This window comes from Bidens hawaiensis, unplaced genomic scaffold (assembly GCF_021521415.1).
Source record: "Bidens hawaiensis isolate Kalapana, Puna unplaced genomic scaffold, B.hawaiensis_p1.1 tig00007139_1, whole genome shotgun sequence".
NCBI lineage: Eukaryota > Viridiplantae > Streptophyta > Magnoliopsida > Asterales > Asteraceae > Bidens > Bidens hawaiensis.
The window spans coordinates 489,128-505,134 of record NW_027491492.1 but is presented as its reverse complement, the minus strand read 5'-3'; the positions used below and the strand labels follow the sequence as shown (position 1 = coordinate 505,134).

At 35.2% G+C, this 16,007-nt stretch overlaps 1 protein-coding gene across 1 annotated transcript; it reads right to left on the bottom strand.

The window, feature by feature from the left end:
• Positions 1-2,325: 2,325 nt before the first annotated feature.
• LOC143634668 (uncharacterized) lies at positions 2,326-4,329 on the bottom strand. The gene is made up of 7 exons (XM_077102685.1): positions 4,315-4,329; positions 3,986-4,072; positions 3,028-3,270; positions 2,874-2,960; positions 2,716-2,801; positions 2,505-2,625; positions 2,326-2,403 (listed from the first exon to the last, which is right to left on the bottom strand). Exons 1-7 carry the CDS (start codon positions 4,327-4,329, stop codon positions 2,326-2,328), a joined length of 717 nt encoding a protein of 238 aa, XP_076958800.1.
• Positions 4,330-16,007: the final 11,678 nt, after the last annotated feature.

The window sequence follows — 16,007 nt, the reverse complement described above, 5'->3', positions numbered from 1 at the left end:
GATGCGGCCGGTTTGTGGTGCGGGCGTGATGCAATAAGGATTTAGTCGTTAAAACGGTTTGTGCAGGTCTATGCTTAGGAGCTTAGGTTGACCAGCCTCCCAAATTGCTAATAGCAAACAATGTGTTTATTATGATTAGCATAAAGTCTTATCTTTCTATAGCTTATATTAGCTATAGGTTGTGGTGGATTCTAACTCATATTCTTGGGTAGAAATTTCTAAAATGTATGTTTATGAAGATATGTTAACAAAAGACAATATAAGTTGAAAGTTAATGAATATATCATAACAAAAATCAGAACACTGCTAGCTATATATGTATAAAAATATAAGTTGTTACTATGTGCACCGAATTTCAGAACTTGACTAAAAGGTAGTTTGCCAAAAGAGTATAAACAGTAGACATGTTAAAGTTATGCTCAAAATCCAAATTAAGAGATGATGTTCTTGAAATAAGAAATTTATTGTAAAAATTTTAGATGTATTCTTTGCGGAAACAAACTTAAAAACAAACATGAGGCGCAAACCACCTTATGCAGCACCGTGTTGAACTCTAAAAGTTTATTATATGTTTGTAGTTTCTAATTGTTGGCATTTAGTTTTTATAAACACAATACATGGGTGTATGAACATATTATGACAACTAATAGCAACATATAAGAGCAAAGTTTTTATAGGTGGACCGATTGTTTTACCGGTCTACTGGTTAGACCGGTTGAATCTAATGAATGTGCTTCTTTAGAGTTGCATGTTTCATCGAGAATCAGCACATCAGCTTCTTCGGCATCATCTTCATCCTTGAGCCCATAAGACGGTTTAGGTGGCGAACCTTGCTGACCATTTCTTTTGGTAAAGTCGAAATATTAATCTTTTTGATATGGGCCCGTTTAAAAGAAGCTTCCATAGGATAAAACCAATATGTATTGAACTGAGGAGACATATTATTTTTAATTGCAGTCATTGCATAAAATTGAGCACAAATAAACACAAACATATAATAAAGACGACGTAGAGATATCTAGGCATGTTAACGAAGCAAACGTTAAACCGTTCTCTTACGTTTGTTTATGTTCGTTAGACCCATTATAATTTAGTCTAGCTTATGAAATTAAAGTATCATCAATTATATTTTTTTCTAGTTTTATTTAGTTATTAGGCCGAACATATGAATGTTCATGTTTATTTTTAATTAGTGTTTGCTCAATTATGGTCATCTATGTTCGGTTAGGTGCGTAAACTGTTCGTTTACGTTTGTGAACCGTTTGTTTATACTATTTACAAACAAACATGAGTATTTCAACCGTTTGTTTATACTATTTACAAACAAAGTCAGACCGGACCACTTCTCAGGTTCTTAAGTTCCTAATTTAAAGCCTATAAGTTTCAGCAAATAAACTGTACGACACATCCATAATTAGAGGCTGCAATTTTCTATTTGTGGGTCTTGGGATCACATTACTGATCCTGACAATTGGGGGAGTATAAAGGCGCGTTTGGCTTCATCTTCAATTTGTAAGATAATGGTTTGGTATTCGTACACTGCACCTCAAATCTTTGCCTTTTTGTATACGTGAAATTTGTTCACGCACTTAACAAAATGTTAAGGTAAATTTTATCTAATATATCACATTAATATACCTAAAAATGATTATTCTCGTAATCTATAAAAAAATGAACAAAATAAGTAACAAGATAAGTAACGGGGTTATGTTAAAATTGAATAAAGATATGAAACTTATGTCAAAGTTATTACTTCTATTATTATTTTGTGCAATTTACTTGACCATACAACACAATACAAGAATATCTGAAAATACTTTTTACTTCGAGTTTTGGATTATTGATTCCATTCTATCATAGAGAATTAACTAAATTTAACTTCATCATCATCATCGTACTCAGTATATCCCACCAATAGCAAAGCTATGGTAGGGTCTGAGGAGGGTAAGATGTAGACAACCTTACCTCTACCCTATAAGGATAGAGAGGCTGCTTTCGGTGAGACCCCCGGCTCGATAGTAGTTTTGCATCAAGCCTTGGACATAAGGCACATAGCACTCAATCATCGGGACACCGGCTGATCGGTGCATGTACCCTTGTCTTTCGGCTATCAACGCCACTACATGATGCCTGATTAACCGTCCGTCACTTTTAACGTTATTTTCACGAGATTAGTAAAATAACGTCAAAATTAGTGCAATTTCACTTTTGCCCACCCGAGGGTTCACACATATATACATCATATGTGCGCACCACAAGCAGGGCACAACTAAATTTAACTTGTTACAAAATATTACTTTAACATGTGAATCATACGTGTTTGTTTCATGCGGTTGCCTGCTTTTTTGAATGGACAATGTACATCGGGTCAGATCGACCAGGATTAGGAGATATATCTACAGCCTGCACGACTATTGTAACGAGTTTCTGGTAAAAGTCATGATTCAGTGGGATTGACCTTCAAAGTCAAAATTGCAACTTCTTCTCTACATAATATAACTCACCTTGGGTGGTTCAAATCCTCCAGCATAGTGAAAATATGCCCCCACTATCATCACGTGATCTGCATCGCACGTTGATGTCCATATCGATATCGCCTTTGTCCAAAAACACCGATTCGAGAAAGCTGCAATAGAATTGATTGTTAGAGCTTTTTTGTTCGAAGCTAATCATTAGCTTAAATTATGGTAATTAAAAACTAAAAATAGTTATCACCTCAAAATAGCCTTGCCACCTGGCTTAAGGACACGACGCATCTCCTTGAACACTTCAATCGGCTTGGTCAAATAGTCAACACTAACCTGCAATTCGATACGATTAAGCCAAATCCCGGTTTGACAACATGTGAATAACTAACCAGTCACAATACGCACCACATTCGTGATAACATCAAAAGAATTATCTTCAAACGGAAGCTTAGGTTTCGTGTTCAGGTCTTGCACAACATACTCTGTAAGTACCTACAACTATAAACGTTACACAAAAATGAATATAAAAAATGTGTCACACGGGTACTTTAATTCTTACTTTATTGGCCTTGAGTTCTTCTTCGTTAAGACCCATACCCGCTATTCTTTCTTGCTTATATCCCGCGGGAAAATGACTCACCCAATTGCTACACATGTCTAGAAGAGCTACACCCGGGGTGTTACTTGGAGGGAAAACTTGTTTGTAATATTTCGTGAGAGCGGCTATCGCAGGATCGTCAATGTGGGTTACAAAACGCGGAGATTCATAGAATATCAAATCTGATGATCCAGAAAAACAACTCTTTTTCACTTAAAGTTGAAAGTAACATGTAACACATAGAGCATGGACACGTTAAACAGGTTCAGTTTTGAAGTCACACAAAGTAAGTGTAAACATCCTTTCAAGGTGCTTTAATAAGAAAAGTTGCATCAGTTTTTAAGAATAGGTTATGTAATTAATTAAATATAAATAATATTTTGATACCCGGCCCGATTTAACTATATACCCGTCCTACTGGGTAATTTTTAACAAACTAACAGGCATACCGAATACCCAACGCGTAATAGGCCGGGCATGAGCCTGGGCCGACCCAAACCCATACCATTTCCAACTCAATTGCATCTGAAATTGAAGTACACGTTTAGATTTGGAAACTCAAACCCGTTTTATCACAGGTATGGATCTTTCTTATTTCCTAAAAAGTTACTAAAATAGTTTTTATGTGTTAACCTTCTTTTATTAACACAATTGTAATCTCCAAATCTGAAATACCAACCCCTTAAACATAGCTATACACTCCTAAAAATTTCTATGCACCAAGACAACGTTATACTACTGCTCTCTCCATTCTACTGTAAAAGATCCAAACAAGAGAACCTGAGAAGTGGTCCGGTATGACTTTGCATAACATACAGGTTAGGATTCAACTTAGAATAGAGATTCTAAACTTTTTTGAGAAGAGTTGTTCTTTGCAACAAACCTCATTACCTTTATAAGTTTGCAATCAATGACATACCCAAAAACATTGTCGTTTAGAAATGCCACTCACATCAACTGTTTCATGAGCCACACTTTCATTTAATTCAGACATTAGCTGCTGAAGCTGCAAATCGATTAAAAAAAGGTAAACAGTTTTAAACTAAACAATTATTGGCTTAAATAAAGTGAAAAAAAATAACACAAAAATCAGGTCCAAACAGTTATTAAACAAGATAAAGCATCGCCATTGCCACCATCTTAAGCCTAACATTTATAAAAAACTAAACCTAGATCAAAATCTAAAACTCAAATTACATTCAAATTCGGGTATCATACCATAACTCTTACTGGTAAATATGTTCTCACCTTGAGTTGAACCATATAGAACCATATAATAAACTAAAATCGAACACATACGTAGCAAAAACATAACCTAAGCCAGCAACAATTTCAAAACACACAATTCAAATAGAATGATGGAAACCCTAATTGAAATCAAATCAATTCCAATTTAAAAATAAAAATTTACACAGAAAAGGAATTAAGTGATTATGAGTCATAACCTGGCAATGGTTATCATCACCACCATTGCTCGATTTTGGTTTGCGATGAGTATGTTCTTCATAGCATCTATATATAAGAATTGAATTGGAGTTAATCAATCGGATGGGATGCTCAAGCGAATTGAAGGGCCCTTCAATTGACTAAACCTCTATAATATGAAATACATAAAATAAATTGAAGGTCTAAAAAGTCCACAATTAAAGACAATATCTTATTGCTTAAAGCATGGGCTAATAGTAAATAACAGAAAACTTCTGCAAATATCCCACAGATTTTCTTCATGCTTTTGCTTAAGTGTTTTCCACAATTAAGATTTATAGCCGGTAAAGTTAAATAAGTCGATACATTGCTTGAATGGAAAAAATGTTTAAGCAGATAGGAAACTTTTACCATGATGGTGACATACACTTGAATGCAAACAGTGTGATAATAACCTCAGCCGAAAATGATCCTCGGTCAACAAAATCCCCATTAAATCAATTTTTGAAAAAAAAAAAGATAAACCTGTCATGGGCTCACATGTAATAGTTGTAATATCAAAACATCGGGGTCAACTTCATTTAAAACCAATTATAATCAATTAATATCCCCTAAAAATAAATCCAATATATAATTTATGATGATTATAAACAAACACTCACCTCCAGTTGCCAACACACCCTATTGATTGTCTATCATTGTAATAGTTATATTCTTCTCACCTTCTGTTGAGATCTGCATGCATGTAAAATGAAAAAAAATGGTAGTTAGATATTTGATTTTTGGTTTGATTTTATACCAAAATCAAGTTGGTAATTTGGTTTAAAAATCCACATTCGATTCAAACCAAGTAACAATAATAATTAGGGGTGTGCATATTAACCGTCATAACCGTTAACCGAACCATGACCGAACCGATTTTAACCGATAACCAGTGGGTCGGTTTAATGAATTCTTGAAAACCGCCAAATACGGGTCGGTTTTGGTTAAAGATAATTTCAAATCCGCCATAACCGAGCCGCCCCATTTACAAGATTCTCAACTTTGTAAAGTATAATTAGAACACGTTGTTGATAACTTGGAGATTTTAAAGAAGGCAATACACTAATAATACTCTCATTTTTTTACTATATGATTTAACTTTACTATAAAGTTATCCATATATTTATCTATCGCTTGTTTGAGTATATATTATCAATAGTATGGATTATATATTTTGTTGAACTATATGTCATGTTATTTTGATTTTTTATTTTTGGTAATATTTAATATCAAAGTTTTAGGCTCAATTACATTGTTTTGGTCATGGTTAACCGACCCATAACCGACTCGCAATAACCTTCAAAACCGATTAACCAAAACTGCCATAATGGATCGGTTATGGTTATGGTTATCGATTAACCGACATATCGGTTATGGTAATAGGTTTGGCCTAAACCTGACCCAAACCGACCCATACACACCCCTAATAATAATTATTTAAGTTCTGTCATTTTACACAATCTAATATAACCAGTCTAGTTAATAAACAAATAATCGTTAAAAGTAGACATATGCGTTGAATTGGATTATATTTTATCTTTTAACTGATCAAATAAGTTCAAAGTCATTTGAATTGTTCATAAAACCTTGGGACTATTTTTGTTTGTTTTTGTATTAGTATGTTAAGTCTTTAATAGCAGTTAGACAACCCGGACCGTCACCATCCACAACAAAAAAATCCAATTTAACTTAAACTCATTACCCAATCCACCAGCCCAGTGACCTGCCACCTGTAACAGAGAAGGTAACCGACCTTGCAGGCCATAAGGCGGTATAATAGCTGCTATAAAGAAGGCAACTGCTCCGACAGTTTTTCATTATCCAAACTGACGTATTTCTTGCCTGCAAGTAATGGTTGTGCCTAAACGCCAACATATAAGAGTAGCTATATAAGAAACCATAAGAGTGTTATCTGATTTAAACTAAAATAAAATCTAACCTAACCAAAATTTGAACCTAGTTTCCAATTCAGTTTGAAATTACCTGAACTCGGCTTGGTTTCGGTTTTAACCGAGAAAAATAGTTAATTAAACAAAGGCCGAAAATGTGCATTTATGACTTTCAATTTGCAGACATTTTATTGTCACTTTCTTGATATTTTTAGCACATATTTGACACACTTGTTTGCCATTTATATTCACTTTCTTGATACTTTTAGGACATGGATGGTTTTCATTAAGTTCATTAATGAAATATCAATAACTCATTTTTTTTATAAAAAAAGTGTTTACAAGTCTGGTCAATCAGGCTGATTATGTCCAAAGTAATTATAATATAAACAATGAAAGACAAATATGCCCCTGCACAAAACCTGTTACGTTTAATATTCTTTAGTATAATCTTCATATATAACCTAATGTATATTATTTAGTTAAAAGAATATAAAAGTTTTTTGAGTCAAGTAAATTAAAAATGCACCTTCATCATTGACATCAGACGTGTCATCCATTGCCTCAATTGACGCTGCAACCGTCCGATGTTCAGGCGGATCGGCCGTATGATTCAACTCTGAAAAAACTGTATGCTTTGTGACAGGCCGTTCTCTAGGTGCTAATGGTGAAACATGCCCTCTAACAGGTTGCAACTTCCAAGAATAATGATAATAAAATCAATTTAAAGACAATTAAATGAAATATCATGTAAATCACTGCATACAAAAATCAAAAAAGAACTGCAAAACATGGAAGCATAAGTATGCTTTTGATGCTCTACTACAAGTCCTATATCCGAAGCCATATTGTCTTGCAGTGCATTTAAAAACTGTATTATGCAAATCTATCATCAATTAGGTGCAACAATTAGCATTCATAGTGTTTATGTTTATAGTTAACACTATAAATAGTGTATTCAATAATGGACATAAAATCTGCCAAGATACGTTAAAACGAAAAGAAACTGAAAACTAAAAAGCTCGCATCAAGTGTAGTGGTTTCTTAAATTTAGTTATGACTCATACCAATACAATAAAAGAATAGGAAATTTGACCAGTTTCATTAGAGGCAAGATCAAAAACTAACCTCATCTTCGCTATGAAATTTTCATGTACAAGATCCACACCACATGAATTTGGATTTTATACTAACATAAATAATTAGCAGGTACCTGAACAACTCCAAGCTATTAGAACATTCGAATTTGATTACAATGGAATTAGAAGTTGATTAGATTACCTAGGATGATGGTGAGAACCAATTCGATTGAGATAGCAACGCATTATTACTTATATAATCATGAGAGGGGGTTGAAACAGGCATAGACGATTGAGTTGTGAAACGTAATACAGATCATGTGTTTGATTCAATTGAATAGGTATTATGATTGCATTTAGTTCAATTGATTGCATATTGATAATAATTGAACTCCGCCAGAAAATGATGGAGAACGTCGCCGCCGGTGAATGGGGTAATAAATTTTAAGGCGTCTCATATGATATAAGAAAAGGTGTAATTTGTATTTTAAGAATAATCTTTAGAATATAATACTTGATAAATAAATAAAAATAGTTTAAAAAAATCAGTTATCCACTAGCAAGACTCAAGCTTATACTTTCATACAGAACTACAATCGTAATGTTTAAATAAGTCTTTAAAAGTTGAATAATTTAGATTTGGTTGAATATAACTTGTTCCAACATAATATATATTACTAGTTTGATCCTTCTGTGTTACGACATTTTATTTAAGTTTTTTGTTTTTAATCGTTTTGTTATTTGATGATGATTTATTTTATTTTATTTTTTAACATAGTTTGTTTTAATTTAATACATATATATTAGTTTGTTATTATATTTTTTTGCGTTTGAGTATTTTTCAATTGAAATGTGTAGGTTTTTTAGATTTTTAACGAAAAAAATACACGAACACGAACCTGTTGATTTTTTTAAATGAACAAACATGAACACAAATATTTGTCTAATGAAAAAGGGGACGTTGATGTTGTGACATTCGTCAATTTCGGGTCACTTTTGTTATGTAAACCCGACCCGTTTGTAACCCGAACATTTCAAATATATAAAATATTGGATCTTGTCATTTAAAATATATAAAATATTGGTTTTTTTATATTATGCATTGTTTAACCATTTAAACATACCCATTTTTATGCAAACCATAAAAGAATCTTTATACCCAACCCTTCACTCCTTCCCTATATATACACACCCATCTTCTTCATTTTACTCTTGCTACATCTCCAAAAACTCTCTCAAAACTCCATAGATTCAAGGTTGTTATTTCTTATGTATTCTTGAAGTTTTGACTTCTCAAGTCAAACTAACTATAGTCTTTCATTCTAACTTGTTCATCTAACATTACTAACTCTTGAATATGGTGGTACAACATATATATAATACACACCCCTTGTTTCCTTTATTTGTTACTTCACCGACTCTGGTTGGTTAAGTTTCGAATGTCATAAGGCAAGACTTCATGGAGGACTTCGTGTTCTTGATATATATTTACACACACATAACTTATTATACATATCACTTATGACTAACTTCTAACCCTTTAGTTTGTTCATCTTATTTACAAGTTCCATGGTGTGGGTTTGTATAAGACTAACCTCGGTTTAACCGAAACTAGTCCAAACCGGAAACCGAACTTTTGTTTACTAGTTTTGTTAAAATAGTTGTTTAAACATGTTTGTTGCTAGATTTGAGTTTCAAAAATCATTTTTACAAGTTCTTTGATATTAAGCATATGGAATCCATCTATGAACTCGTTGGGAGATGGAAACCGAACTAAACCGAAACTTTTGCTTAAAAGACTTGTAGTTAACTTTTTTTGTTGTAAAATTTAAGTTTTCTTCATTTATAAACCAATATACAAGTTCTATGATATTTGGGCATGTAGAAACCATCTATGAACTATTTGTGAGATGGAGACCGAACCAAACCGAACTATACCGACTTTTACTCGCTTAAGACACACAAGTGTGTTTTTAGCTATCAAGACTTGTATATTTCTTTAAAAAAATAGTTTACAAACTGATTTTAATTATTTTCTTAAGTACTTGGAATAGTTGGATCCAACTTGATCTCATAACATAGTTTGGACCGACAAAACCGAACACTCGCTTAACGTGCGTTGTTAGTTCTAAACAATAGATTTACATACTTGGTTAAGTGTTAGTATGTTTTAATGAGTTATCTCATAACAATTAATATTTTGGAAAGTTGACTTTGGGTTTGACCATTTGTCAAGACCCGAACCGACAACCCGAACACTCGTTAAAAACCCGTTTTAGTATCTTTAGCCTAATGGAACTTGCATTTTAGCATTTTCCCCACCTTATTACTTAACATTGGTTAAGTAAATATTAAGGTTAGATACTTTAACCCCGTTTTGAGCAAACTTACATTTTTTAAAAGGGTTATTATTATAAATTCTTAAATAGTTACATTTTAAACCTTGAATTTTAATTGGTAGTTTTTGCAACAATTATTTTATTTAAAGATCTTCAAGACAACCTTTCTAAATCCAAGACTTTCTTTTATTTAGGCTTCATACGTTAAACTCGTCGTTCCGGCAAATCTCCAAATAATCAATCTTTCAAGTTTATTACTTGAACGTGAGTAACTTCATACCCCGTTTTCTATCTTTTATTTTGGGGGTGACATTTCAACTTATCTAACCTAAATGTTTTATACTTGGGTCTTAAACCACAAACGTTGTTGTATACCTTACTTGAATAATTGCTCGATTTGGTGTTCTATGCTTATTTGACTATGTGTTTATCGCTTTTGGATGGTGGAACTATAAATCCTAGACTATTTGGAAACCCCTCATGACAAGGTGTCGTTAACGTAATGCAATTAACGATAACTATAAAATCCTAAACTATTTGGCAACCCCTTATAGTTGGGTGTCGCTAACTTGTTAGCGATAACTATTTATCCAAGTTTATAGCTATTATTTATGGTTTTGTATACTAGTTTTGTGGCTTTTCATTCTATATATCTATTGTTCAAACTTATGAATTGTTCACCAACCTTTGTGTTGATAAACTTTATTTTATGAAATGTTACAGGTTTGCATCTAGGTTGATTATGGAGTTCGGTGAAGAAAACGTCACAAATACCGTTAGGATATTAGCAAAAATAAACAATATTTGATTTGCTATATTTTGTTATATTTTGTTGTATTTGAGTTATGAATATTTGGTTATGTGACATTTTCGATGTTGTTAAATGAAATGAGTTTGTTAAATATTGTCGCTTTAAATAGTGTAATGCGCTTATGAGCAATCGTTGCACCCCGGCATGTTCCGCCGCCTTTGGTCGGGGTGTGACAGATGTAGTTGACGACGACGGGTAATATCAGAACCGGCGATGGAGATGACAGACCGGCAATGGAGAACATGTAAAGAAGATAAATTAAATTAGGGTTTGAGAATAAAAGTCTTTACTAATAAATAAGATCTTATAACCCATTTGAGAGCTATTAGGGTTTAATAAGACCCATGTGGAAATTATTTTTTAATGATTAAGGGGTTATTTCACAAATAATGAGATGTTATAACCCGTTTAAGGGTTATCCGTGTTTGGTAAGACCCATACCCGTAATTTCGGGTCAAATGCATGAGAAGCCTCCATTTCGAAATCAAGCAATCTGGTGGCTTTAGAGAATGTGGGGGACAACCTGAGAGCGACACGTAGGATTTCATAGTAGGCAATTATATAGACAGTTAGATTTAGTTATTTTTTAATAATATTTAATAGATTAAGTAATAGTTACTAAATGTATGTAAGTATATATTATTGGTTGTGTAAGGTTTTGTGGTCTTGTTTGTTGTCGGCCCTTGCTATCTTCTCGGTAGGAAGAGCTTCGGCTTTGTTTTAATGAAATTTGTTCTTAAAAAAATGTAAGTATATATTATAAAACGTATAGTAAGGACATGCTGTTGGTGCATGATGTCAGTAGTTCAGTGTCGAGTGTCTGTAATCGTGTTAGTTAGATTTGAGTTTTGTATGTAAGCGAAGTTACTAACAAGTTCGCTTATATGGACGAACTTGTTAGACAAGCGAAGTTAGGGACAACTTCGCCTGAACATGCCAGACGAAGTTGCCGTGTCTATATAAGCTATCTTGTATACGGCTTATATATAGAATCAGAGTTTATTCGTGTATTCGAGTCAGAGAGTTTTGTATTCAGTGATCATAGTATCACGTGTTTACGGTTGGAATACAACGTGTGTTTGGTTATCGTATCGTGTGTTAGCTCGTATTGTTTTCTATACTCTTAACGTCTTACGTAGGGATTCCGCACCTACGTAGAACGCGATATGTCGTGTAGATCCGGCTGGGAACCTACAATTGGTATCAGAGCTTTTGCTCGATTGTGTGGTTCGGGATTATCACGCGGGTATAGAAATCGTTCCGTTCGACTATTCGCGGGACGAGTTTTCTGAGCTTTTGTGCTATACTCTCCTCCTACAATCTTAAACAACCCATAACACCTTCACAAACCTCGAAAAACCCAGAAATCTAATTTGCAGAAAGTTCGTGTTCATCAGGCGAAGTTGCCGTCACTGTTATTAGGGTTTCGGCGAAGATATAAGGTTAAGCGAAGTTATCCACAACTTCGCCTGCCTCTTCAAGTTCGCTTACCTCAAGCGAAGTTACCCACAACTTCGCCTACCTCCCAAGTTCGCTCAACTTAAGCGAAGTTATTCTCAACTTCGCCAATCCAGCGAATTTAAGAAAGTGAGCGAAGTTACAAATTCACGCGAAGTTAAGTTTTAAGCGAAGTTATCCACAACTTCGCCTACAGTGCTGTTTGAAAATAAAATTTTTTATTTTCGGATTTCTTTGAGTTTAGAAAAGATGTCTTCGATAAACATTACCGAACTGGTAAAGATGGAAGTAGAAGCGGGTTCGGCTACAAAGGCACCTAAGATGCTTAAGAAAACTGATTATGTAGCGTGGAAAGATCGTTTTGAACAATATGTCAAGTATCAAGATGCCAAGATGTGGGTGTGCATACAAGATGGTTACATTCCACCTACTGCTGAGTATGAGGGTCGTGATCAGATCAAGAAATACAAAGAGATGGAAGAAGAGGAGAAGAAAATGTATGAGGCCGAAAGCAAAGCTCATGCAGCAATTACAATGGCTCTTCCACAAGAGATACTTCACACCTTCCGAAAGTATAAAACTGCTAGAGAGCTTTAGGAAGCACTTGAGAACCGGTTTGAGGGCAATGTGGGAATTCGTGCCTCGAAAATTAAACTTCTAAAAACCCAATTCTCGGTCTTCAAGTATCTGAAGAATGAATCACTTGATGATATCATCACTAGATATTATCATCTGATGACTGAACTCAGCAACTATTCAATTGCTTACAAAGAAGATGAGATTGTTGAAAAGCTTCTTGATGCTCTCCCACCGAAATGGGAGATGTATACTGTGTTGATGAGAGAAGACAAAGACTTTGCTGACTATGACCTGGAGACAGCAGTTAACAAGCTAAGAACGTTTGAACTGAACATGGTACGAAAGGAGACACCTACCGATCAGGTTCAAGATCCGGGTATGTATGGTGCAAAGGTTAACTCTGGATCAAGTTCGAAAACTGAATCATCTGCTTATTACTCTAAGGGAGAGTCAGGCGCTAGCTCAACACATGAAGGACTTGTATCTCTCAACATGAACGGTGATGTGTGCTTTGTAGCTGGAGGATCAAATGCTTCTCAACCTCAAGCGACCAAGAGTAGTTTTTCCCCAAGTGTGTCAAACAACAACTACTCGAAGATGCCCATGAGTGTTAAATCTGCTGAACAGCAGTTTGCTCTCTATGCATCTTTTATTGCTTCGTATGAGAACTACATTCAGGGTAAGATTGTTGATCCTGCAATTTTGGATGAAGACTATGATCAGATCGATGCTGATGATCTGGAGGAGATGGATCTGCAGTGGCAGATGGCTATGATTGTCAGAAGGGTGAAGAGGTTCATGAAGAAGACTGGCAGGAAGTTTGTCGGAGAGAGGCCAGGGTTTGATAAGTCGAAGGTACGCTGTTACAACTGTCAGCAGAATGGCCACTTTGCAAAAGAGTGCAAAAATGAACGTGTAGAACGCAGTCAAAACAGATCTACACAGCAGAGTGGTAGTGGTAATGACTATAGAGCCATGATTTCCAGACAGAACGAGGAGTACAACTGGAATCTGCATGTTGAAGAAGTATTTGAACAGGCCAATTTGGCAAAAATCGAAACTGCAGATAGTGAGAAGGGAACTGGCGAAAATGAAGCATACATGGCAGATGTAGCAGACCAGCTCTCCGAGGTAAGTACCGAACTCCCTTGTACTAAGTGTGAACATCTGTCTGAACAACTGACAACTATAACTGATCAGTTTGTTAGTTTGGATGCGCAATTTAAAACTTTAAAAGAAGATCATCATTTCACTAAAGCTAGAGAAAATAGTTACAAAGTAAAAATTAAAGCTAGTGAGAAAGATATTAAAAGTCTTAAAGCAAAGCTTGCAGAAAAAATTCAAGTGATTGATCTTAGCTATGAGGTTCTAGAAGAGAAAACCAAACTAATAGCTGAAAGGGAAAAACAGATAGCTGATCACCAGGTAAAAGTGGTGGAACTTAACAGGAAACTGGAGCAATTCAGAAATTCCTCCGCTATACTTGATCACCTCGTTAGTGATCAAGGTTCCCCAAAAAGGGGAGGAATTGGTTATCATGAAGTTCCACCACCTTTCAATCATAATTACACTTATGACCCTAGTAATCAGAAATCTGTTGATGTTGACTATGGTCAGACAGTTCCAGTTCAAGTTACTACTAAAGAACCAGAAGTTAGTAAGCCTGTTGCAAGTGTTAAGATTTCTGCTCCGAGTCCTGTCTCATCTAACTCAGACAGTCCTCTGAGTCGTGTGAGACAAAACAAGAGGAAGTGTTACCGAAAAGTGGAGAGAAAAATAAAACACCTGAAAAGAAGTCTCCACTAAACCCGTATGTCCCACCATATGTGAGACAAACGGGCAGTAATACAGCCTCAACATCTAAGACAACTATTGATAAGAAAGTTGAACACAGGAGTTGTTTTAGATGTAATAAAATAAGACACCTTGTTGCTGATTGCCCTCTGAAGCAGAAATTCAGAGGTGTGAGGACTTCAAAATCTGAGAAAAGAACTAACGGTAATCAATATAATGGTAAAAATGAAAACCCATCAAATTTCAGAAAATGGACTAATTCAGGTTTTCAAAAAAATAGATCTCAGTTTTACACTGCTAACAACCAAACCTTAAGTAATAATTCTTTTAATTCACGAAGGTTTGGATGGCCTCATAGTCAATCCAAAAGAAGGTATTCTGTTAGGACTCACAGAAATTATTATGATACTAACTTTGGACAGCCAAGGTACGGAATGTATCGACCCAAGACCAATCGGTCTTGGGTCCCCAGATTTTAATCATCTGCTTTAATCGTGCAGGAACAGTTGAACAGGGCTGCCAACAATCAATGGGTTGTGGATAGCGGCTGTTCCAGGCACATGACGGGTAACAAGAATTTGTTACACGACTTGAAACCTGTTCAAGGAGGAAGAGTGAGTTTCGCATGAGAGAGCGGTGGAAGGATTACAGGAATAGGGACGGTGTCGAATGGAAAGATGACTTTGGAGAAAGTAAATTTTGTTGAAGAACTGAAGCACAATCTGCTGAGTGTTTCGCAGATTTGTGACAAAGACTACACCGTACATTTTACAAAGAATGAAGCGATTGTGTTGTATCCTGGTTTTAAGATACCAGAGGATTGGATTGTTATGAAGGCTCCAAGAGTGAAGAATACGTATATCATGGATATGAGATCGACTGAGATGGCCACAGAAGAATCGTGTCTTCTGTCAAAAGCAACTGAATCGGAGTCCGAGTTGTGGCATAGGAGAATGGGGCACATTCATCTTCGGAAAATGAACTACCTTGTCAAAAATGGGCTTGTGCTGGGTGTTCCCTTGAAGAATTTCAACTTTGAAGACAAATGTTTATCATGCAAAAAGGGAAAGCAACACAAGAAATCCCATCACACCAAGAAGGTCAATTCAATTGTCAGTACCCTAGAATTACTTCACATGGATCTCTTCGATCCCGTGAATGTAAGAAGTCTAGGAGGAACATCGTATTGCTTTGTGATCACTGATGATTTCTCTCGATATTCCTGGGTATATTTCCTGAAGTCAAAGGATGAAACAGTGCAGATGGTAAAGAATTTGATTACCAAGGTTGAGAATATCATGGGGAAACGGGTTAAATTCATCAGGAGTGACAATGGAACTGAGTTCAAGAACTATGAGATGGAGATCTTCTGCTTACAGAAGGGGATAGAACACCAATACATCGCACCGTATACACCGCAACAAAATGGAGTGGCTGAGAGGAAGAACAGAACCTTAATTGAAGGAGCCAGAACCATGCTGGCTGATTCGAAACTTCTCGTGGTGTTCTGGGCTGAAGCTGTTGC

What these genes read in the sequence shown, in the direction of transcription:
- LOC143634668 (XM_077102685.1), bottom strand. An exon ending in CTAAACGACAATGTTTTTGG is followed by an intron (nt 3,271 to 3,985) that starts GTATGTCATTGA and finishes TAAGTGAAAAAG; the next exon opens with AGTTGTTTTTCTGGATCATC. An exon ending in GAGGATTTGAACCACCCAAG is followed by an intron (nt 2,404 to 2,504) that starts GTGAGTTATATT and finishes ATAGTCGTGCAG; the next exon opens with GCTGTAGATATATCTCCTAA.